At 37.6% G+C, this 25,566-nt stretch overlaps 1 protein-coding gene across 4 annotated transcripts in view; it reads right to left on the bottom strand.

Annotated features, from left to right (window-relative positions):
* The window catches only part of igsf21a (immunoglobin superfamily, member 21a), a 175,474-nt gene that overhangs the window by 13,367 nt on the left and 136,541 nt on the right, over nt 1-25,566 (bottom strand). For all 4 annotated transcript variants that reach the window (XM_087840913.1, XM_006782918.2, XM_087840911.1 and 1 more), the window contains 2 exons: nt 16,555-16,670; nt 4,131-4,611 (listed from right to left, as the gene is read on the bottom strand). In XM_087840913.1, the coding sequence (XP_087697039.1) occupies nt 4,131-4,611; nt 16,555-16,670 (597 nt within the window). The remainder of the gene's footprint in view (nt 1-4,130; nt 4,612-16,554; nt 16,671-25,566) is intronic.

Genomic DNA, 25,566 nt, shown 5'->3' with positions numbered 1-25,566 from the left:
TTTACCTTACACACTAGGTGTCTAAAAACACTAAAATAAGACAGACCGATGACCATGGAATTATGTTGCAGTTGAACAAAGTCACAACATAGCGACATACTGCAACACATTACATGCACACACATGATCCTCATAAATATTCAGACATGCAAACGCACACACAGATCACAGATGTGTTCCTGAAACGGAGCACCTGATGATCAGGACCTGGCACAGCAAAGACTGGACTGTTTAAATTCCTGGAGTCCTTCTCACTGCTGTAGGCTGTGGTGACATTTCCATCTCTTGTCTAATTATATTCAAATAAATCCAAGCCAAAAACTTATTTTCATTTTTAGGATACACTGTTCATGTATGAACTGACGTTCATGAATAAAATGGTCATGATCTCATAAAGGTGAGTCACTTTTTTAGACTTGTGAAGACCAGCACCAGATTCATTTTCATTTGTATGGTGAGCACAGAGCCAATCATGAATATTCATGAAGTGTGATACAACATTGGTCGATTGTCAGACTGTCGTTCTGTCTCCTGTGGCGATATTAAATCTCTGAAAGATTTATTACTTATGAGCACTGAAAAGATCTCCCTTTCATTTCCTGACCAAACACACCTGAGAGAACCAAGAGGGTGTGTGTATGAGTGCAATTATCCAGTTACAACTGCATAATAAATGAACTGGGTATGTAAGCGATGAGAATCCTAAGGTGAGCTGTTTTACACAGTCACATTGAATTAGAGTTACTGATATACTCTAGAAACGTAGTGCCATTTAGTCTGGCAATAATAGTCAACACAATTTGGTACGTGAATCACAACCATATTACCATTTTTTCCTAAATACTATTCCATTCCAAGATGGATCAAGCTCTGAGCAGGTCAGTGAATGCTTTGAATTTCAAGTGCGCTCTAATTACAATCAACAAACACACATTTTCTGTTCTCATTTTTTTCTACTGATGCTTCTTCCATCTCTTTAAAAGAACAAAGGTAGTGCTAAATTAATGACTTCAAACACAGCACAGAAAGGCTTGTCAAAATATTAACACTTTTGACATTTAGCAAGAGTTTCACAGGGCCCATTTCCCTCAGGTTGTGTCATCTGTATTATCAACATGCGAAAAAGGCAAAGAGCTGTTAGAATCCTTACAGCAATACTTTGTCTTGCGAAGACAGCTCATGCCATTATACCTTCAACTGATGCCGCCTGCCTCCCTCTAGCAAGTGATGTACTATATTTCTATTCACTTGGGAGATGAGGGTGACAGTTATTACATTTTAAAAGACGATTTTGTGGTATGAGAAATTCCCATTTGAAAAAGTGACAATGCCATTCGCAACAATTGGTTTTTAAATAAGGGCCAAAGGGCTTTGTTAGATAGTAGATACTCTTCAGGGATATGGCTGGTAATATTTCATATTTTTCTCAACATCAATGATTTCCATTAAAAGTTTAAAACCATCAACAAATTGATATAAGTACAGTGCCAACGACAGGTGAAACCTCTATTATTTCGTTAGAACTCTATTGCTATCCAAAAACAAACAATAAAAAAACAACAAAAACAAATGTCAAAGAACCTCAATAGTGTGCTAACAGATAAAATAGCTCTATAATAACTTAAAATGAGCAAATCACAACCACAATACATACGCTGCAGCGAGGAATACTCACCAACAAAAAATTCAGGAAAAATCAGTCCACAACTAATTATTAATCCACCATATACCATACACCATATACATGATTTTTGCCTAAAATGAACACTTCCCTTGTCAATCTGGACAGAAAACTGATCCAAAAGCTTCAACAGAAAGGAGTGTCCCATCTCCTCTAATTGATGCCCTGCAGATTCAACCTATTTACCCACATACACATATGGAATCTGGCATAAGGTCTTTTTGGCATACAAGTTGTGAGGAAATAAAACTAAACCTAAAATCCCCACTACATTTTTGTCAAACTTTTTTTCCTCAGGAATAATGTGTTGCCTAACCATTACAGGAGTCAGAGGAGTGTGAGAGAAAGTGACTCTGAAAGTATCAATTTGCTGTATATAGCTAGAAATTCATTATTATGGTTTTTATTATATATGGCAAGTGTCTTTACAGATATCCCTTAATAGCACACTTGAATAGTTCGAAGAAGTACATTACTACTTTCTTCATAGGATGTTGTCAGGTTTAAATTCAAGAAGTTAAAGCCTTTATTCCATAAAACATTATCTTATGTTACTTGTAGGTGGGTCTTTAAACTCATGATACCAGCTATAAAAGTTGCTGTAAATTCTCCCTTTAACAAACAAACAACACATGCCATTTACACGTGTCAGACCTGTCATTTAGTTCATAAATACAATGTAGATATTATAAATGAATACATTTCGAACAATTTTAATATGGTTCTATAGGTACCATATATGTCGTCAGTCAATGCTGCCTGATCCCTCAATACTAGACCTTTCAGTTGTATTGACTAACAAGATATCAGATTTTTTTTAGAACTGCATACAGTCCCATTGCACTCAGTCCCAGATATTTAAGAAAATTATATTTTTAATCAGTCAATCAGTGTCATTTATTCAGATCTCTTTGCTCTGTATCCATACCAGTTTGCAGCCAACAATCTATGCTTGTTCACAGTGAGACTTCCAACACCTTAATGAAGAGGAAAAAGCAACAAAACAGGCATTATATTTTATTCTGGCCCGTAGAAGTTTTATTCTCACAGTAACAATTCTGATAATCTTTTTCTTTCTTCTACTAAAGAAAGAAAAATGGAGCCTTGATTTAATCATAATAATCATCATCAACAACCTCACACTCTTGTCTCTGGGTGAATCACTGCTTTTGGAAGGTTTGGTCTAGCACTTAAAAGAAAAAAAAGATAAACCCATCAAGCAATAAATTAATAAATACGTTTTTATTTATTTACGTAATATTGAGGCAGGGTATTTGTAAAGCTAAAAAAAAATATTGACACGAAAACATCATCTCCTTCATGCATTGTATTTTCCACTTTTAAGTTAGTAATTAATTTGTAAACGCATTCTCTAAGTACTTAACATAATAACATTTCCTATAGATGAACAATGTAACCATTGCTGCTCACCAGCACTGAAAATGGGGACTTTTAATTAAATGAAAGGCGAGGATGTGACACTGCAATGGTAAGCCAGCCACAGCCTCCTCATTCAGAGCCTCTTTTGCTCTCAAACACTGCTAACTTTTCATGGAAGATATTGTCTCTGTTTATCATGTTACGACTGCTGGCTTCTATCCAGGAGTGTGATGCCAACGTACTGCCTTTGAAGTGTTAATTGGATATGCTGGAAGCCATCTTTGTTTTTGGAATAAAAAAAAAAACCCAAAAACAAAATTTTTAAAGTCAGAGTATGTGTGTCTCTGTCTTCGATCAGATGCTATTAAAACTTAATGCTAAGTTTTCCCATAAAGTGTGACTCCTGTTCTCTGAAATCAGTATTTGTGTAGCTATTCCATCTCCTTTGATCGTTTGCAGATGAACAAACAATAATAATCCTAATGCCACTGCGTTTTTCTCCTTCTGATGAAATGGCAAAATTAAGACACTGTCTCTGACACACTAAAGCATATTACTGAAGAGCATAAAGGAGGTTTTCACTGAGGTTCGAAGAAGTGGAGCATCTCTGTGAGTGCCTTTCCTATAATAAAACGTTGGTCAGTGTGTCTAAATTCTCATCTGACTTCTCTAATTCAGGCTGACTTTTTCAATAACGCTCCTGAGTTAACTCAATCTAGCAACAGACAGCTCGATGAATTGCCCCGTCATTCACTGTGAGTTTTGCATTCAGTGTTAAACTTGCAATCTGCTCAGCTGTAACACAATTAAGCAGCATCAAATGAAAATCAGTGTTGTTCTGAGTACATTTGCAACGAAGGCATAAGGAGACCCAAGTCGGTCTCCAAGTGCGGCAACGGGATACGAGGAGACAGCAGGAGATTAAAAGGAAAAAAGAAATGAGAAACGAATACATGTCTTGCGGTTTTTTGGGTGGCTGGGAAGTGGAAAAGCGGACAGATGAGCAAAAGGTCTGTGTGGGAATGAGTACAGCATGCAAAAGCAATGGGTTGGACAGCATCCTACTCACCTAGAGTGACCTCTGTCTGCATAGGCATGGACAGTGCTGGATGCTTCACTTCACAGCTGAACAGGGCATCATTATCTAACTGGGGGTTGAGGGTCCAAGTAAGTCGGGCCTGCACCACCACAGAGCCATCACTCTGGGGGATGTGAGTGTGGCTAAAGTAGTAGAGTGGGTCTGTGCTGTGCACCCAGCGGGGGAACTCCCGGCTCACTACTGTCTCTGGAATGACCTCTGTTGCAGGGCTGGGTTCGTAGGCCTGTTGTCCATGAGTGTGGACACGTTGGGGGCTCTCTGTGTACAAGCGGGGCGATCGTCCTTCGGGATCCAAGAGGGAGAGGGACCGCTGTAACTTAGTGTCATCAAGGTCCCTGCTGATCAGTGGCCTGGCTCCTCTCACCCCTGCTGAGCTGCTCCCCTGGTCGTTGGCGGACGGTAGAGTGTAGGAGATCACCTCTATCAGCTCACCATCTCGTTTAAAGTATACCTTTAGGCAGAGAGGCGTTGAAAGAGAAAAACAGATGGAAAGGAGAGCAAAAAATAAAAAAAAATGACATATTTAACTAGATACTTTATCTTTACCAGAAGAGTACACACAAATGCATGACTTCAATTTTGCCCTAATAGAATATGTGGTCATTAGGAGGCATCACAACAAGCTGCGCGGTAAACACAATATTGACATATTAATTTCAACACTGATTCTCATTTTAGTTCTATTTTGGTGCCAACAACTACTGAGGGCAATATCTGTCTTTTCACCTGCTTAATGCAGCTGAATGGTTACAGCCTATTGCTTACGCTGTCTGTTGGCTGTTGGCTGGGACAGCAGCATACAGTGGGATTAATAGATCGGCAGGAAAGATTAAGAACAGAGAGCCCACACAGTAAATTTTGTTTTGCCACAGAGCCATTACACTCAGTATAGAATGTGAAAATATTCAGTTTTTGTTCTCTGTGTTTTATCATCATAACAGCACCATCCACATTCTTATTGGATTCCTTTCTTAATTGTTAAACATATAGAATAATGCCGTTTTAATTTGAGAATTGTCTCATTTCCTATATCATTCTGCAGTAGCTAGTGCTGCAGTCAGGGATTTCCCTGAATATTACAAGTGTTTCCTTAGCATTTCATGCATCACATAATTTCTCCAGCTGCCTTATCTCTCAATAGAGAATTCATACTCCCATTTCTGCACATAACCTCCAGATATTAGCATTGAAACAAGGTTGTGTAGTTACAGCCTGTGGTATTTTTTGTGCTGTTAATGAACAGAAATTTTAATCCGCAGCTCTTTGGGGAACCTTTGGTCATTTGAATTTAGTTTTTTCAAAGTATTATTTGTAGTTCTACAGTTCATTGCTTAGTATGTAAATTCTTTGTGCAGAGACGATATATGCTGTCTCTTTGCGCTAATTTACCAGCTTATATTTGCAATAGGGAACTTTACATTTTATGACTCTTCCAGCAAAAAGAACGATTTACATTTAAAGTGACAGCACAGCACTGGATGTTTCCCATCCCCAACAACAAGAACAACATCATCAACATCGGGGTAAAGGTCAGTTCTAAATTACCGGTATATTCCAATGTGAAACTACCACAGATGTTTCCAGGTAATCATCACACTTCTTGAAGTTTGCTTTAATAGGTTATTAATATGTAATTAAAAAGAAATAGTGTTGCAATTTACAGTCCTGGGTCATGTTATTACACATTAGTCTTATAGGCATATTTTATTTCCACCTAATTACCACCAATTTCTGACCTGTTATTATTACCTGTTGTTATTAAATAAACTTTAATGTAATACTACTCAGCACCACTGTTGATATAAGACAATTACTTGGATTTTTGGCAATCATTTGTTACTTCCATCTTATTACCTTCTTGTTTCCCTTTTAATATGGCATTATTATCAAACTGTAACAGAAAGTGCTTCCTAACACTATAGTAATTAGTACAAAAGCAAAGCATTTCAAATGTCATATTGAAATATTTACACTTAGTGGACAGCTTTACCCTTTTGAGTCACATTCACTGTTACATTAATGTTAATTGTAATATAAATATTATTGACAAGGCTGCCTATGTGGGCCCTGCTGCTACTGGACACACAATGTCATTATGAGCTGTGTTGTTCTGCAGGGGGTTTTTGTGGTATTTATAGCTTACTCATAAAACTTTCTAATGCACAGCAGATGTTGCTCAAACCTGCACAACACCTACAGTACAGAGCTACAACAATTTTTTCTCTCCAAAGTTTGCTTACTTTCGGTTGTTGTAGTGATTGACACTTTTTCCTCCACCAAATTTTTCTACCAGCCTACCTCATGTGACAGCTTAAAATTCAATAGCACAATGGGAAGTGAAAACATCAACCTTATCCACAATGACCCTATTGCATCTGCTGCTAATTCCTACAGCTACTCAACAACTTGCGTAGAGAAGAAGCTTTTGTCAATGTGTACTGCAGCACCTCATTAATTATCACAGCAGGTGGAGGGAGAGCAGTGCGGATTAGAAAGATCTATGCACCTGTTCTCGAGCTTTTGTTGGACAAAATGGTGTGGGCACACAATAACACCTGTGTTGGCTATAGATTGGTATAATAGGGAATTAATTCAGTAAGCCTAGATAACTGATTTGTTTCCGTAAACATTAACAGACAAGTTCATTTATAGGCATAAAAGAAATATTGATTAAATGTCTGAATGACTTAACAGCGTGCACTGAGCCCTGTGTTACGTCAGCTCTCAACATGTTGGAAATAATACATTATTGAGGTGTTACTTCCAGCAAAATATCAAGCATAGGTTTGCCCATTCATAGTAATCTCACTGTGACTAAAGATTTTTTTGTCACCTGTCTGGTTTAGTTAAAAGAAAAGGAATAAATGGATGTTTTATCAAAGACATGAATAAAATGAATGACACAAATGTAGCTGCAGGGAGAAACTAAAGTTCTATTTCTGTTTCATTATTCTGCAGTTCTGCTCCTTTCCTCTCCCATTAACAGATCATATGTACAGTGGGACATGGATATGGAAAGACTTTAGACAGCGATATAAATAGACATATTCAATATGAAAGTCTTCGAAGAGGAGTTGAGTGACACAAGTCTTTTTAGATTATTTGTTGTGCTGTCTAAATGATTACAGACTAGTCATATTTATTGTGACAATATTTTTCTCAGTGTTAAACAGTATTACCATCATCAATTTTGAGATATTTTCCACTTGATACTACTTCTGCATTACTTGTGCCTGATTTGCTGAGCCATACTTTGTGGATATTAAATGCAAATTAGTAGAATGCCTAAGCTTTAAAAACATTTTGTCTTATACCAATATACGTGAGACGTTATTAAATATTTCAAGCTCAGAATGCTAACTGGTAAGACATCATATGCTGAACAAATTTGATTTAGGATTAAAATAATCTGTAAGAGTGGAATAAAGTTTTCCAAAGCCAATATTTGACATCTTGGAAACTGTTCTCTGAAATCAATTTCTTGGCATTTCTGAATGTACTGAACGCAAGGAGAAACATAGGACACGGTTACTTGCATGATTCGTGCTGCAACAAAATAATCTAACAGGACCCTGTGTCCTTGTAAATATTAATTTGAACCAACTAATTCATCCTAAAATCTATGCACAATTAAGGAGACATCTGCCATCGCTGCTGTCTTGGTCTGTTTTTCTTTAAGCTACCTACTAATTTGCTAAAAATCCCATTTCCCACATTTCCTTGTTTGACAGGCAGAGATAATGGAAAGCACATCACTTCTTTCATTCTGTACAAATGAGAGAGCAAACACTGATTAATTTTCTACATGTGATTAGAAAGCAGCCAAAATAACACCGAGGATGTCTCTCATTGTGATGCATGCCTCCAAAAGATGATAACGCTTCACAAAGTGACATGGGCACTTTTGTCGGATACGACTTTATAAGAATCACCTTTTTGGATATTATGCGTTCTGATGAATGCACTTGTTTTTCTAATTGATCAGTAGACTATCACAAAACAGGCAATTTCTGGTCTTTTATGATGGGTTGATTTCCAAACATGTTGTGGGAAAAGATAAAAAGTACATCTGTAGTATCACGTAGGAGATTAGGTGCATTATATAGTCATGACAATGGCTTATGCCATACATTTTGCATTTTGCTGCCCTAGGACCTGGACTGGAATGTTCAGTCTCATGTAAAAGAGGATTTTTGAGGGCCTTTGGCATTGCGGCTCTATTATTCTCTTACAGTGCTATTGCACGGAATAAAGTGATTATCAATCATGGCTCTGTTATAAATCCCAAAATACTTCATAGTTCAATATGTGCAAACAATGAAACCAGACACAAACCACTTACTTCATTCTAAAATGAATTAACCCAGAAAAAAAGAGATATGCAATTCTAAGCCCATATACAATACCAAGACAGTAATGAGTGGCATAAGAAGGGTTTTGCATTCCCTTGTGAATAGACTATGATGAGAGCACCTGCACTCTGTTCACTGCCAAAATGCCCCCACCTCACCAACATCATGAATTCAAAACCTTTTCAAAAATGTAACAATAATGTATTGGTCCATATACACCTTCATGTTGCTGCAATTAATCATGGCAGTGTCAAAAGGACAAGCCAGTAATTTTCATAGTGACAGAATGATTCAACGGGAGAGCAGAAGCAAGAGAAACAGGGAGAGAAAGAGCACAGAGGCAACGAGAGAGATCCTGGCCATGGCTTAATCAGCTTTCCTTCTTATTAACTGTCATTATCTTTCTTCTTTTCAATCAGTGCTTGCTTGTGCTCTGAGGATGTTCTAATAGTGGCACTGGGAAGCTATTATTGATATGCCACCAGCTTGCCTCAGCGCTTCAGATGCAGACAGATCTTGAAACATAATGGGTGACACTTTTAACTCATGCGTCCATTATATTCAGCCCTCTCAAAGCTGCAGTAGGGAATTTGGTGCGTTGGGTGTCTCCAGAAAGTGGTGAGAAGAAACAGGTTTTTAAAAAGGATGAACTTCCAGACACTGGAGATACTTCAAGGAGTAAAATGTGTGCAATATATGAAAATATGGTGGACCTAGTTTATAAATGTAAAGTACAGAGCATACACTACACATTGTAGCGCACTTGCCTAGCATTGCTGATAGGTCTGATAGGGTAATATATATTCTAATACAGCCATGCAAGTAAACTGCTTCTATCACCTAAACACTTAAACTAGCATAGTCTACTTTTTACAGAAGAGAAAAAACAAGTTTAACATTACTGGTTGACCACATTTGCATATTTTCTCAGTTCTAATTTGACAATTAAAGAACCAATAAAAGGGAACATAGTCAGCCAGATGAAGGAACAGTAGGAGCCTTATGAAACTGCCTAGTATAACAAGACTTGCAACAGTATATTGGATGAAGTTCAGCACTTTCAAATTTCTATGCTAAGCCAGAATCATGTATCAGACATTATGCTGGATGCTGAAAGGATGTAAAAGGATGTTGCATAGCAACAGGGACTTTTTCCTTTCTTTAAGAGAGCCAAACAATTTATCAAAGCAAATACAAAGCCATGCCTGTTTAGGACAAAAGACATTTTGTATTGAATGGTCTATAGTAGCTCATGAGGTTCTTCTACACAGCGATAAGAAGTCCACGCTGAGCTGACATATGGTGCTTGTACCTGCGGTTGGCGCTGAACAGCGGAAAGGCATAATTACATGTGTGCATACTCTGTATTGTATGGTAAAACAGAGATATGGTAATGTAATGTATTGGGCTTCAAAGAATACTGAACAGAAATATGTCAGAGAAACTTTTAACATCAAGGAAGGAGGTTATCCTGCCACAGAGAGAGCTAATCATCTGCTTTATAAAAGCCGAACCAGGAAACATGTAAGCCAATCATGTTCATTCACTGCAAGCACACAGTTGAGGTTTTCAGCTGTGTGGTGTTAGACATATCTTTAGTTATGGTAGTAAAGATATAGGCGCACTTACTGTTTTTGGAAGTTTAGGTTTAGAAGGAAATGTAATGCATTAGTGAATCCTTCACTATATGCTGATTTTTCCTCTTACCTGCTATTCTACTCTCTTTCCTTTTGATGTTGGTTCATTATTTTTTAATCAGTTGTTTATTTTCTCCCATTCAAAAATGCAACTACCAAAATAAAATGAAACAATTTGAAAATACGATGGCTAAAATAAGCTAGTAAACTCTACTGTTTGCTATTGAAGTCTACAGTAGCTGCTTTGCAGCATAATTAGCAGCTCTCATTTTTGTCTTCACTCTCATAGTAACTCTAAGTATTGCTTAGACATGAGAGGAACTGTATGTGCTTATTGGAAGCATAAAAAAAGTTTTGATACCTGAGAACATAAAAATAGGAGTGAATTCACATTAAAATAACCTTATCATTAAAATTAGGTTATGCATTTATGATTACAGTGTATCAGTGGCAATGAATGTAAAAATAATGTGAAAATGTGAAATGCTTTTCGCTCATGCTGATGCTCTTACAGAGAATCATAACCTATGTTTGCAGTTCTGCTCAGCTTTATGGAGCTGAGATCATTGTTTTAGTTCTCTGCCCCTCAACTTCATTGCTAAAGTTTACTCACAGCAGTTTCACTGTGTTGGTCTCTGCTGCTAAAGGGAGCTGTTTCAAGTCTAAAAACTCCCTGTACATTCATTGTGTATGAATGCCAGTGGAACACTTAGCTCTATAACAACTGCAAGCTAAAAAGCAAATGTGGAACGACAGCTGTTAAAATTTGGTATTTTTAGCATCTTTGTACTTTCAGTGTTCACCAAGGATATTATGTTAACTCAGTTTTGACAAAGACTGGGTTGAAGACACAAAATACAAGTGTATGTTGTAGCCTGAAAAGCCAGTCAATACAAAATTTGTTTTATTTCAAGTCTATGTGAATATATCTTATTTGGCCCATTCTCCAAGACTAAAGTATTAATAACATTTTTTCCCTTCAAAGACTAAGTGGAAAACATTGTTACAGACCACCATACTTTAGAGTACAAAACGCCAATGAATGATCACATTTACTAGCTGTTGCTAATTGCTGGCTCAATCAATTCAGTTGGTTTCTTTGTAAGTTGTGAGTCCCTATTGAGACCAGGTTTGCTATGATATGACATTGAAAATAGAGCTGACAACAGCTCATTTTGCAACAAGCCCCGGGCAGTAGCACCGACAAAGACTAAATGAGTTTCATCAAAAAGCAAATGGAGCTGTTTGAAGTTGCAGCCACATAACTGGGCCAAAGCAGGAACACTCAAGCAAATACTTACAAACCTAATAATGAGGTTTTATTATGCCGCATGACCGTAGACAATAGCATAAATAGAACAAATAGACACTGTTTAAATGTCATATTTCTCATTATGTGTATGCAACATATGAGTTAAAAAACAACGCCACAACAAAATGCTATTTCTCCAGTGTAAATTTCCTTTTTCAAACCTTATATCTACAAGCTATAAGTATAGTTTGATTTCCGAACAAGTACTTCTTACTAAGTTTTGTCATGTCATTTGGTACATTTTAAGTGTCAAATATTAAAATAGTACACGACAGAACTAAACATGTGCTACAGCCTTAGCTATCAAATGACACTGAATAAACCAAAATAGTTCTTCTTTTTTTGTTTTTACCCATTAAAAGCACCACAGTTAAGATTTAGAATTGGATTAAATATAAATTTCAAAGGGCTCAGTGAGACTAGAGTGTGAAAGTCTATTCTTGAAACCTGTCAGAGAACATTGGCAAGGTTTTTGGTTTATTATACCAGTACACAGCAAGTTTGACAGGTCATGATCAGTTCTCCTCTGAGGCAATGTTTCCGTCCAAATTGAAAGTGTTTTCCTTCTCATGTTCCTTGAATCAGCAGACGTGGCCTTATATCTTATATCACTCTAGTCCAAACACAATATTCGCATATATGGTGCAGAGCTAATTCGCAATACTGAAACTACTGTCTGTACAATATATTTGGTATATTTATTCCTATGCTTTTCTATTTGGAGCAAACAAACTCATTTTAAATGAATTAACCTTCTTTGGTTTGACATTCTGAGTGTGGAAGCTTTTGGACCCTGTGCCTTCTGTGCTGTTAAGCTTTAATTTAAAGACACTTACTATGGGGCTTAATGCTAATAAATAATTGAAATACTTTTTGTAACTTAGTCAAGTCACTTTTATGATATTTAAATGTGCATGATCTATTTAAACTTATTTTATATTAACAAAACATTTACATCCTTTGCTCATTTATGATCATATCAACAACTCTGCAACCTGCTACCCAAGGGTTGCACAGCTCAAAGACTTTTAATGGTAATGCATTTTTCTGGTTATTCTGACACCTCATGAATGCCTTATATTCCACGCCATGAGAGCGCTAGGAACATAAAAGGCCCTTCACTCGCATAGTACTCACATCCAGGTGTTTCCACTTAGATTGGCAAATTAAACCCCTTCTCTGGACTGTGGGTTTGTACAAACTGTGCCGGACTAAAATAAAATCCCCGGTGTCGCACATTTGTGGAACAAGTTTAATCTTTGTGTTTTTAAGGGAAAACAAAAAACAACCTGTATGATATTTGGTGACTTTAAAAAACTGCCAGCAAACTGTAGCTCTACTCAGCTTCAAACAGAATGAGTAAGAACACCTGTGTGGGTGTGCAGGACTAATAAAATCTAATACATTTTTTTTCAGGGTTTGTTGTGGCAAAGGTCCTCAGTGTTAAAATAGAATTGCTTAAAAAAGGTGCTTTGAAAACAAAATTATGTCATGTTTTGGATGCCATTGGATTCAGGTTTCCCCATATGATTAATGTAGGAGCTCCATTAAAGGTATTAATGCTTTATGATATGTTAGTGTGGAAGGTATAGTGGTCATCAATAGTCAGTTGGAAAGGTTTCTGGGTTTACGGTCTTTCATGTCTAAATCAAGTTCAACCAAATAGCTTGTTACTTTTATGTAAACCTATGATTTTGTCCATTAATGCTATTTTTATAGACATGCCAGCAATCATTCAAAATATTAATTATTAAATGCTGCTTGCTTTTTCCCCAATTTTTTTGGTCCAGTCTAAGATAAGGTGCACTGTTTCATGCACATATCTGTTATTGCAGCGTAGTATACTAAGTAGCAGATTTCATCTAATACATTGGATCGACAATTGCAATATAAACGAGGGAACTTACATTAAGTGTTTTCGGCTGGGCCTTGTGTACCTGGAGTCAAGTGTTTTTGTCAATGCACAAAACCCTATATTTATAGATATAAGTTGTAATGGCAGCTATTACCTTCATGAGTTTTTATTATATGGCGTGCTGCAGGGAGGAGCCTGTTCTAACATTTGAATCCGAGCTTTATTTCGAGCCTCTTTCTTGCTTCACATTCGTAAACCCTCGCAATACTCTTTCACATGATTCTTCATTAGGTGGTAGACGAGGTTTGTTGTGTCGGTGTCTGTGGTGGGGACCAGTTTGCACAGTACATTTTCTGCTCTGTGTCAGACTTTTCATTAACTAATAAATTCCATGCTACAGAGGTAGCCCCTACTTTAGAAATGAGCTCCTCGATTTGTTCTGGCTGGTCCTTCTGTATTGGTGTGATGACTATTGCAAAACGTCATCTAAAGCAATGAAAAAATATTGTAGTAAACAGTGTGTTTTGCGACAGCATGAAATAAATGATATAATATGAAACAACAGTTGTTTTAATATCTTTTTCCAATATATTTCGTCATATCACACATCCCTAATAGTGATCGATAGTGAAATGAAAAATCACGTTGCTTTTTTTGTTGGTTTAATCTCAATTCAGTGACTTAATCATTCAATTGGTACATCACTGACAAAGCTAATTAAAAGCAATGTGACTTATCCTTTTTTTTCTCCAGTATGCGTCAGAAAAAAAGGATCCAGCAGTGCTTAGCTTTAATGGCTTTAGGCACCCTGTGAAATCACAACAGGCAAGAACCACAGCAGACATCACACTATCAACCAGGAAGTACCTAAGAGACGGAAATCATGTTCACCTTGTATTCACCTCTCACTGAGCTCATAATTGCTGGAGAAAGGTGCACTGAGGGTCTGGAGTCCATTACCATATACCCATGGACAATGATTAATGACCCAGTGGGAACTAACAGCAAGTGACTGCTCTCAAACAGCGTCCATAAGCTCATATGCTACCAAACATCTGAGTATATAGTTCAGATATTGTAAGACCTTGTTTTGCACTTCAAAGCATTGAGAAAAATGTGACTGTGACTAACACAGATGCATACAGCTGTATGCATCTGTGTTTCTAAATGTGTGGATAAGGGTGTACTGTTGTGGTTGTGTGGTCGCAGAACCAGGGTTTTGAGTAATTGGGCTATGGATTCTTTCTAGTTTTGTATTTTGTATGTAAAGATCGTCTTTGGATACGAGTTCCATTGATGGAATTTAGCTTTCTATTCACACTGTTATTCATTTGTGTTTACATGTCTTCTTTATGGATTTGTTATTCGTGCCTTTAGGTCTTAGCCTGAGTTCCTGATACACTTACGTTAATTTACTTATTTTGTGTTCCCATCCTTTTCCTTCAGTCTTGTCTTTGTATTTGTCTTTTTATCTTTCTCATTTGCCTGTTTGTCATTTGTGTCAAGTTAATCTTGTCCCCCATGTCTGTTGTTACTCTTCTTTCTATTTTATTTTGGCTATTGTTGTTCTCTGGGTTTTGTGTGGAGTTTTTCTTCCTGTCTTATTAGGTTGTCTGTGTTCCCACCTGTTATAGCTCCCCTCGTTATCTTGTGTGTGCATATACTGTCCCCTCTTGTCCTTGTTGCTGTGTGTCACCTTGCCCCATGTTTCCTGAGATTTCTGGTATCCGGGTTGCTGTTTCTGTTCATTAAATGCTTTCGGACTGTCTGTATTCCATTGAGCTTATGGGATTAAAGTGGAATTTTGAGTTTAATTCCTGTTTCTCAAGTCCTGCATTTGGGTCCACGATCCACAACCTTGACATTAATTATAATAATTATGTGCGAATGAAATAACCTCCATAACATGCAATTACATGAACCGTGTAAATTTGATCTACTCATTTTATTGGCTACATTGCACAACAAACATATTTATGATACTCAGCCACCGGTCAGTTTGCCTTTTGTGGATCTAGGAAGCATATGATAGGGTACCAGGAGAGGAATGGTGAAAGTGTATGAGGAAGTCAGGAGCGGCAAAGAAGTATATGAGGGTGGTAAAGGACGAGTGTGAGGACAACGAGACAGCGTGGGGTTGGACTGACAGATGGGTTGAAGTTGGGGTTGGAATTACACCAGAGGCTAACTCCAAGCCCTGTGTTTGCAGTGGAGATGGACAGGCTGACAGATGACGTCTCCATGAACAACTATATTCAGAGACAACATTGTAAGCTTTATTTAGAGTAGTGAGAAGCTGAAAGAGAGTCTGGAGAGGTTGTGGTATGTACTGGAGAAAAGAGGAATGAAAGTCAGTAGATGCAAGAAGGAATACACGTGTATGAATGAGAGGGGGAGAGGTGGAAAGGTGAAGATGCGATGAGTAGAAGTGGTGAAGATGGATTTTAAATACCTAGGGTCAACCTTACCAAGCAATAGTTAGCGTACAAAAGATGTGAAGAAGAAAGAGCAGGAAAAGCGGAATTGGTGGAGACGAGTGTGATTTGTTACCGAAGGTCAGCAGCAAGAGTTTCACAAGACATTAGTGAGACCTGCTATGATGTATGGCTTGGAGATGTGGCACTAGCAAAAAGACAGGAGGCTGCAGGTGGCAGAGCTGAAGATTTTCAGTGGGAGTGACCAGGAGGGACAAGATTAGAAATGAGTACATCAGAAGAACGGCTCAGGTTGAGCAGTTTAGAGACAAAGTTAGAGAGGCAATGTTGAGATGATTTAAACAGAGGGAGAGATATAGAGTGGATATACTGGACAAAGGAAGTAAAAAAAGGAAGCTGCCAGGAGGAAGAAAAAGTGGAAGACCACAGAGGAGGTTTCTGAGAGAGGATCTGCAGAGTGCTTGTGTGACAGAAGAGGGTGCAAGGGACAGTATTACATGAAGGAAGATGATTCACAGTGGCGACCCCTAAATTGAGTAGCCAAAAGAAGCTGAAATGAAAGTAATAGCAGCACATATTTTAAATGACTGCAGGAAGATGCCTTCTAAACTCTGATATTATTATTTAGCAAATAACAGCAAATTTCAGTGGGACGCATATATAAATAGTACTGGTCTGTGCACTGAAAAACAAAAAAACATGCAACAGAGTTTCTGTTTGTCTGTAAACAACAGGGATCTGTGTGCTGTAAAGGCAAGTCCCAAGCGAGCTGGCAGCATGGTACAACTTCAGCAGCAACTCACCGATGGGGCTGGTTTCCCTCCCTTTGCAGTGCAGACAAGAGTCAGATTCTGGGCTTGGTATCGACTGAAAGGGGCTGGAGTGTTTTCTGCCACCACTGATATGTTGTTTGGAGGTGCTGTGAAAGACAAGGGAAAAGATGTGTGAAACAGCATCCTAACACACTGGATGGACACAAAGTGAAACCTGAGAAATTCATAAACACTTACAAAACATCAGTTTTCACTTTCTCTGTGCATTGCAAGAGTTATTTCGTGATGAAATGTCATCTTAGGGTTATACATGTAGGTGGAAACCCTACTGGCAGAACTGACAGCAAAGCAAGAGCAAGAAAGGGAAAGCGGATAAAGAGAATTGCAATTCTGTCCAGATATTTAAAACTGACTAAAACAAATATAGAGACCTACTTTATCTATCTACTATATCTATTTTCAAAAGAAAGCAAAAACCTGCTGTGAGAATCTCAGCTTTAAATGGAAACCAAATGGCGGGGACAATATGTTCGAAACTCCCCAGGGCTCATGCGAGTCGGATAAGGCTGATAAGGTAGAAAATCTCATACATATCATATCACTAACCCTCTATCTGAATCTCTCTAGGGATTCCAGCAAGTATGTCATGGTAGTGTAAAGGGGAAACATGTGAGCAAGACTTCACAGCACTTTAGAGGAGCACAGAGAGGGAAGGGGGTAATGAATGGAAATCTCACACGTTCCCCAGAAAATCAGCTGTTCAACATGCAGTGCTCTGGTCCTTTTTATGGCGGCTTAAATATGAACATACTTCACAGACCACTGTGTGATGGTTTAAATGAAATATTAACAGATACCTGGTGACAGTCATGGCTACCTACACAAGGACTATCTGAATTTTGATCAGGAATGCAGAGCATCAAAAACACTTTTCGCAACATTTTCTATTTTTCTTTCATGTAATTGTGTAACTCGTGTTTTTATCTCTGTGAGGGATTTCATGAAACATCGTGCACACATATTTAAAAGTTAGCTGCTCAACAACATTTGGCAGCAGGACGCTTTAGTAACACATGAACAGGCCTGAGCTCTTATCAGAATAAGAAACATTTTTGTAATGCCTCAAAAACTCTGTGAATGGAGAGAAGAATCTTTTTGAGACAGATAAGGCCGATAAGGCAAAAAGAAAGGTCACGCAGAGATCAGTGGCTTTTTCATGTGCCAGTTTTATGTGTAAATCTATCAAGCAGTTTTAAACAGACATGCCACAGCAATTAATTGATTAAAAGCAGGTGGGAGTTGGTGGGGGATTTAGCTGCTGGCTCGGGTGCCTCTGTGTTTCCACACCTCTTAATTGCTTATTGATGGAATTCATATGGTTGTAAATTAACCTTAGAACACTCCATTAGCTTACTGACAAGCCTGTCTCAACCTGGCATATGATAAGCTGTCAGAGGTGTCTGCTTCTGACCAGTCAAGCTCAAGTACTTGACACAGCAGTGTATGTAAATGGCATTTAGTACAGTGAAGCTGCACTAATATGCACACCATATAATAAGATGATAATAAAAAAAAGCAATTCAACTTTATAGGGCTACAATATTGATTGCTGTATTCTATAAAACAATATTATATTCTATTTTGTGGAGTCCAGTAAATGTATTCTGGACACTCCTGGTACTTTTTTCCTAAGCTGTGCAGTTAAAATATGAATTAGTTTTGCAATATGAACATCTGTGAACACAAAGAGATCAAGAGAGTTTTTCCAGCAATCTGTAGAGAGCTTTAGCACAAACACACGTGTAATTTTGACAAAGTTAATCTCATGAAAACCAATCCAATTACAATAAAAATAATTACTGTTAAATTGGATGTCTCCATTTGTCTAATAAACACAGATAATCCCCTGAAAGTTAACTAAAGCACTAGAAAAAAAGATGCCTTCTTTAGTTACAAAAATTACTAGTACAGCCTTAAAAATGCAGAAATAAAATGATTCCTCACTCTGGTTCAGAGGTGCTTCACATTTATCATGATACTCTATTATTTTCTGCCCTGTAGGTGTGAGGGCATCTAATAGAAGTCAAAGCCTAAGACGAGCCTTAAGCCTTGGTGAAATATTTGATATGATTAATACCAAGACGTACTGTGCACAGTATTTTCAAACACAACAACCCTAAACAGGATTAAGATGGCTGAATGTAATGATTGCATCTAAGCCTTTCATACCTCATTTAATTGAAGTTGTCTCTTTGCTCACTTGTTAAAGGTTGAGCTGATTTTTCTTTTCTGTTTTTCCCTGCGATGGAGTTCTTTGTCTTACAGAGATCTTCATATAACTTATTTGAAAAGAATATATACATATTTTTAATATAAATAATTTAAAATGTCTCTCTTGACAAGGTTACTGCCAATCGCAACATTTGGGACTGATATAGTGCTCATACAAAACATGGAGAGAAAAATATTTGCACTGAAACTCCCCCCCAAAAAATGTCACAGTGTGCTGAACAATACGTCCTCTTGGGAAAAATGTCAAAAGAGGAAAAACTTGCAGAAAAAATAAGAAATATCAATATGAAAATGTGACATTCTTCCAGAGTTTTCTTTAAAGAGACAAACAACTGAAGTAGATATATAACAATTCCAAAACCCTCTTTATGAAATCTACACACATTGTATGGGCATAAAATATTTCTCCTCTATATACCTGTCAGTGCTTTAACATACTGGCTGTGGCAACAGCAGATGCCACGAAAAACCCGTTTCTGCCAACCTTTAAAAAAGCAACAAAAAAGTTAGAGGATAGGGCGGTGGTGTTAGAGAAAAATAAACCTTTGACAGGTAGGAGGTCAGGAGATGTCCTGATTTGGAGATTTGTACTTTTCATTTCTATTAGCTTATTAGATTTGGACAACAAAAACTACTTTTCTTTCTACTTCCACAACACTAAAAAATAATGCTTACCCAGTGTGTTTAAATGTGACTCCAGGGGGCAATTTACAAGCGTCCGGTGTATTATCTCCAATCTCAGGGGCTCGTTTTATTTCTTCAATCGTTACTTAAAATTAAAACTTTTTGAAAACTTGCTTACTATTTTAGGATGACAAAACCACGAGAGGCGAGACACCTTTGCCTAGTCTGCAAAATATATACTGTATAAAATGCTGGGTGTGTTTCATTGCATCATAAAATATAGATCCCGAAGCCTATGAAATGTGAGGTCTGCAGTCCCACAGCCTGCCGTCTTTGTTTCAAAAAGCGCACTTGCACAGCACTGCATTAAAAGCAACATTTAATTCCTTTTGTCCCTAATAGTACTACTGCTAGTCACATCAATAACAATCTCTCCCGCTATTTACCACCTCCTTTTTTTTCTATATCCTCAAACACCATTACTCTGCTATCTTTACTAACAAAAAAGAAAAACAGAAAGGGAGAGAAAAAAACTGCAAAAGGGGATTGGTGAATCTGCAAAACAGAAGAACATTTAATGCTCCATAGAGACAGCCTTCCCTGCCTCATAATTAGGGGATTTAGAGCTCTGGAGACAGCTGGACTCACAAGACACACTCCCAACATCCCCCTGTACTAAGCACCCTGACCTTGAGTCCACATCTCTGGGGGTTTATTTATTGTGTGTGTGTTGTATGTGTGGTGGTTGTGGTTGTAAGATGAGCGTTGCAAGAAATACTCTCCAGTCCAGTCCATGGCTTTTACTTCTACTCTTACTGATATCAATACATTAACTGAACTGTACTTATTCAAATGTTTCAAAGTAATCAAAGTGGGACTTTTGAATGAGTTCGGCAAACTAAATGAATGTAATTTCACTTGAAGGCATTTTGCCTCTCAGCATTAAAGCTAAGAGGATTTACTTCTTAATTCCTGTATGGCTTTTGTGTTCGCCCTTTTATAGACTAATGATCAATAAGGTGCACTACTGCCTCACACACCACATGCCGCAAGAGGCTCCCAACATCTGTACCTGCATTTAGTATTGTGGATAGACGGACAGAAAAGTAAAATAAAAAATTGCCAAAATAACATAAATTCCTCTCTGAGTTTTAAAATGTTGAAGGTTGAATTAAATATGCAAGCAGAAAGAAAGACATTTGATCCCAAAAAACATGTACTAAATGTACTTTAGCAATCTAGTACTTTCTCTACTGCTTCGCAGCAAAATATTTCTGTTATTCTCATTTCAGTGAGATTTTTCATTTTAAAGAGGTCAGGTACAGCCTATAAAAATTGTGGCGGTATTTGACATATTCGGACAATCAAACATACAGCTCTCTTTTAAACACTGCCTCTAAAAAGAAAGTTATTATTTCTCAACAAACTAGAAAATAATTTATGGATTTTCATTAACTGAACAAAAATGTATATCATCATCTTCTGTGGAAAAGGTATGTATGTATGTGTCTGACCGTAGAAGCTAACATTGCCTCTTTTAGCAAAAAACAAATCAACAACAAAACAAAATTATTTTAGTTGCATGATATCCAGGGGTTTTCTCGAATATGGAGCCGCTTCAGATCCTTCTGCATAAGTTTAAAGGGATTCAAATCCAGACTCAGGCAATTCCATAGCCATCTTTTTTTGACTAATTTCTTGGTGGAATTGCTAGTATGTTTTAAAATGATTGTCCTTTTGGAAGATCCACTTCAAGCTTCAGAATAATGACATTATCTTCAGTCACTCTTTGATATGATATAGAGGTCTCCAGTCTATCACAGGGCGAACATAGAGAGACTGACGACCAGTCACACTCACATTCACACCAGTTAACAAGTTAATCTAACCCCATTAATAAATGTGGGGTTATCCGTACAGAACCAACAGAAACGCGTGAAGATTGGCCACCCAGCTTCTTCATTTTCTGTCTCCTCACTATATGTTCCTGGCACTAATATTTTCTCCTCATCGTCTCACACAATTCATTCAGTTACCAGCATTTGTTTCCATGTCACCCATGACAAAGCTATGTACATTTAGTATAATTTTATTAATTATGAAAACATCATTCTTCAGTGGAAGCCAGTATATTACTTAGCTGCTCCTAAATGTAGTTTATAATTGGCCCCAAACACAAAAGCATAAGTGAGAGTTTAACTGGGAAAAGTGGAAACAGAATTGCCTGTGCCAGATTACTGCAAATTAAGCGACTGGAAACTCAGAATGTCAATTTAATTGACTCTTTCACCTAATATCCATCCCAGAGGAATCTGAAATAGTAGTTAATTGCTTCATCCCTGAGCATCTTCTATGATCTCAATTTCACTCTTTGGCTTGAGGATATGATTTTGGCATCCAAAAAAATCAAAACAAATTTTACACTGCCAGCTCCTGGCATTGCACAAAACATACAGCATCCCCTTCTGGTGCCTTACTCTTACTCTAAGGGTAAGATTGTTCCTAACACAGATGTTTGTGGAAAAATATGCATGTGTAGAGACACATACTTACACACACATGCAAGTGAAACAGTCATTTTTATAAGCTCGTGGGTGTAATTGTGACCTTTAGTAAGTCTAATTGTTATATTTTCGTTATTTAACAGACACACCTTGGGCATGCCAGACGGAGTTAAGCTGAATAAAACATAAAACTCTCTTAAAAGTGTTTGCATTCTTTATTTTGAAAAGGCTAACAATTGGATAGACCATTAATGAAGCAATGGGGAAATAAAAGGTTATTTCAGTGGCAGACTGAAATAAAAGTTAAATCTTTTTGAGAAGAAAAAAGAAGATATCTTGAAATGTTTGCTGGCATGAGTTCTTGGTTTCCTGTGTGTGTGTGTGTGTGTGGGGGGGGGGTGTCCCAAAAAGACACTGAAGTTCTTATTTAATCACTTTCTCTATTGTGCTTTTGTATTTGCATATACACTCCACCCTGTTAATTTGCACGGGTTATTATTGTGCTGTCAGTACATATCAGATCCTCCTGCCCCAGCCAACCACTGAGTGGTGTAGCTGCTCGCGAAGAGAAGGAGACTCTGGTGGCTGTCAGGAAGAGGAAGGGGATGACACACAGAGACAAAAGCTTGTGTCACATTGAACAAGTCCCCCAGTTCCGAAGCCCATTAATCATACCGGTGGTGTTGAAAATGCACCAAGCACATAGATTACATGCTTGTGTGTTTGGACTGGTCTGCCTGTTTTTAGATTGTGAGAAATATGTTTGCACATTCGTGACTTGAAAGACTTTTTTTTAAGTGATGCATTGCTGAGGAATGTCAGTTGCTCCTCAAGTCGCATAGAATTACAGTCTACAGTCTGAACCCCACCTCACCCTCACACAAAAAAGGTTTAGGATTATTACTAAATATACTAAATATATTTCACTTTGTACGATAAAGAGAATAATGTGGAGCGTAGGAATAGTTGTGCCTTTTTTCCCCCCCCTCTTGCTCAGTTTCCATATGGTAAGAGATTTGATAAGTCATGGCTGCATATGGCTCTTTCCCCATTCTCTCCCCAGGCTGCTGTTGTCTGATGGTAAACCAGTCTTGGACTTGCAACTTTGTACGTATAATGAGGGCAAGGGGGACAGAAGAGAGGATTTTACAAGCACAGTTTGAAGGCTTGGTTGAGACAAGACAAAAGGGAAAGCTTTTTTGGCCTCTCAAATAGCAGACAGTGGCAGATGAGACTTACCCTGTACCCAGCCCAGCATCAATTATGCCTTGACTGGCACCCTTATCCCTAAAGTCCATTTTTTGCTCAAGGGCAGAGGTTTGGATTTTCAGTTGGTTACAGTTTACCTCCTATACCTCTTGGCTTGTCCAGCCTCACCTTTCAGGACTGAGGGAAGTCACATGGATACACCTTTAAAATCCACAGTATCTTGTGGATTCAATTGATGTGTGTAGGTGCAATATTATTTTTTAATTTTGCTTTATTTGTCATTTATTTTAATTTTAAGACACTTAATATCAAAATACGGCTGTAGCCATATGAAGCCGAACAGCGAGGTAGTGAAGTATTTATCATTCAATTATAATCCCCAGACCATAAACAATCCCCCATAAAGTCTTTGAAAAAATCTACTTCAAATGCCTGCAGCCAGATGGCCACAGGCTCTGCAAATGTCGATATGGTATACACAACATTCAGGGACACGGAGGAGAATTCATATTTCAAGCTGACATGTAAGGGTTGTTGATGGGGCAGTTATGACCAAGATAAATGGGTAACAATGCATCAACAGTTTCTCTTTTTAAAATGGGCAAGAAATACAAGAGAATGACTTTTATTACCTTGGCATAGTTAACCTTTTCTTTAGTCTTAATTAAAAATGCTTTTGAAAAAAAGCTCGCTCTTAGTTATTGTCAGTAATTGAATAGTTATTCAATTGTCATTTTGCCAGTTTAAATATTTCACTTTAAGAAAGTAAGAAATAAATGACCGTCTTTGCTATAAGACACACAATCTCGGCTATTAAATCAGTGAAAATAAACTTCTTTGTGCGTCCAACTCAAGAGACTAATTTCATAATCATCATAGCATATCCTGACCGCAGTGCAATTAATAACATGTGCAATTGCTGAGTTGTTGATATATTTTACCGAACTAATTTTACTGTCTTTAAATATTTGGGGAGCAATACACATGTGGATCTTCCTTTTTAAAGTAAATGTTTGTTAGATATAACAATGTAGTGCATAAATGCATTCACACATGTACATTCCTAAGCGCCCTATGAAAATTTGACCTTTATAAATCTTGTGAGGAGATCTCGCAGGGAGCATCTAAACTGAGAATTTAAAGTTTAAAAATCTCTCTGGGCTTTAATTATTCATCGTGGCTTGAATGGCAGGTGAAACACTGATCTATACTCTAGTTTCACAAAGAGAATATTTGAAAGTACACCTGCACCAGCATAACAGAGTTTCATGTGTGTTTGAATGTTTTTACACAAAAATACATTTCCTATGTGAATTTACTTGGACCTAGAGTGAAGAGAAGATGTGTTTATTTAGTAAACTGTAATGTTAGGATCAAACTGAGATGCAGGGCACTAGTAAAATATTTACTGTGAATACTGTCTTGTATCTGTGTGGAGGTGAGAATGGGCCAATGAGTGTAAAAGTGTAAAGCATTTGAAATAAAAGTACTTCACATAATATAAATGATTAATCCAAATTTAAAAGCAGATATTTACTACTTTGTCATGACAATTTAATTCTTGTTCGTGCCTCAGCTGAAAGGCAGTAGCAGGCCACACGTGCGTAAATGGTTGTAAAATGGTTTTAACTGGTTCCCCAGCATCCCCATTTTTGGAAGACGTTAAAAAAGAGAGAAAACCCCAAAGTAACTACAAAGTGCAGTGTGCTCGCTGTAGTCAATTAATTCCTCGGGGAGATGGGGAAGAGGGAATGTTTAGAGTTTCTAACATGACTAGAGGGATAAAAGTGGTTAATCAAATGCGAATGTCCTCCCTGTGTTGTTTCTGACTAATGGGTTATTTGTGATGAGTAATTCTCAGAAAAGAATGGGATATAAATAAATGCCAGCATGTTTGAACAATGTTCAAACCTCTTTGCTGAGCATGACTCTTTTTTTTTTTCAACAATAGAAATATTGCAGTAGTCCTGTTGCATCTGGATATTCAAACAATAACCATATAGTATTATACTGTGGTAAAATCTACAGTTAACTGTTACATTAATCTATCTTTGTGTTTGTTTCTGCTCATTAAGTTTCTGCTCAGTTTTTCCACCACTATGGTGAACAGTAAATGGACTGGCTCTTATATAGAGCCTTTCTACTCTACTTGAGCACACAAAGCACTTTGTATAACATGTATAACATGCCTCTTTCACCCATTCACGTCCATTCATAGAAGTAAGTGTTTTGGTGCACCTTTGTACTTTCTATCTAACATCCGCACTCAGATGAACGCAATATCTTGCCCAGGGATACTTTGGCATGCAGACTGGAGCAGCCTGGGATGGAACCACCAACCTTCTGATTAGTAGATGATCTGATGAACCTACTGAGCTCCAGCTATAGCCATCCAGTAAAGCTTTACCGATAT

Source organism: Neolamprologus brichardi, chromosome 5 (genome assembly GCF_056152115.1).
Source record: "Neolamprologus brichardi isolate AB-2024 chromosome 5, ASM5615211v1, whole genome shotgun sequence".
Lineage (NCBI taxonomy): Eukaryota > Metazoa > Chordata > Actinopteri > Cichliformes > Cichlidae > Neolamprologus > Neolamprologus brichardi.
This window is presented reverse-complemented; position numbering and strand designations above follow the sequence as displayed.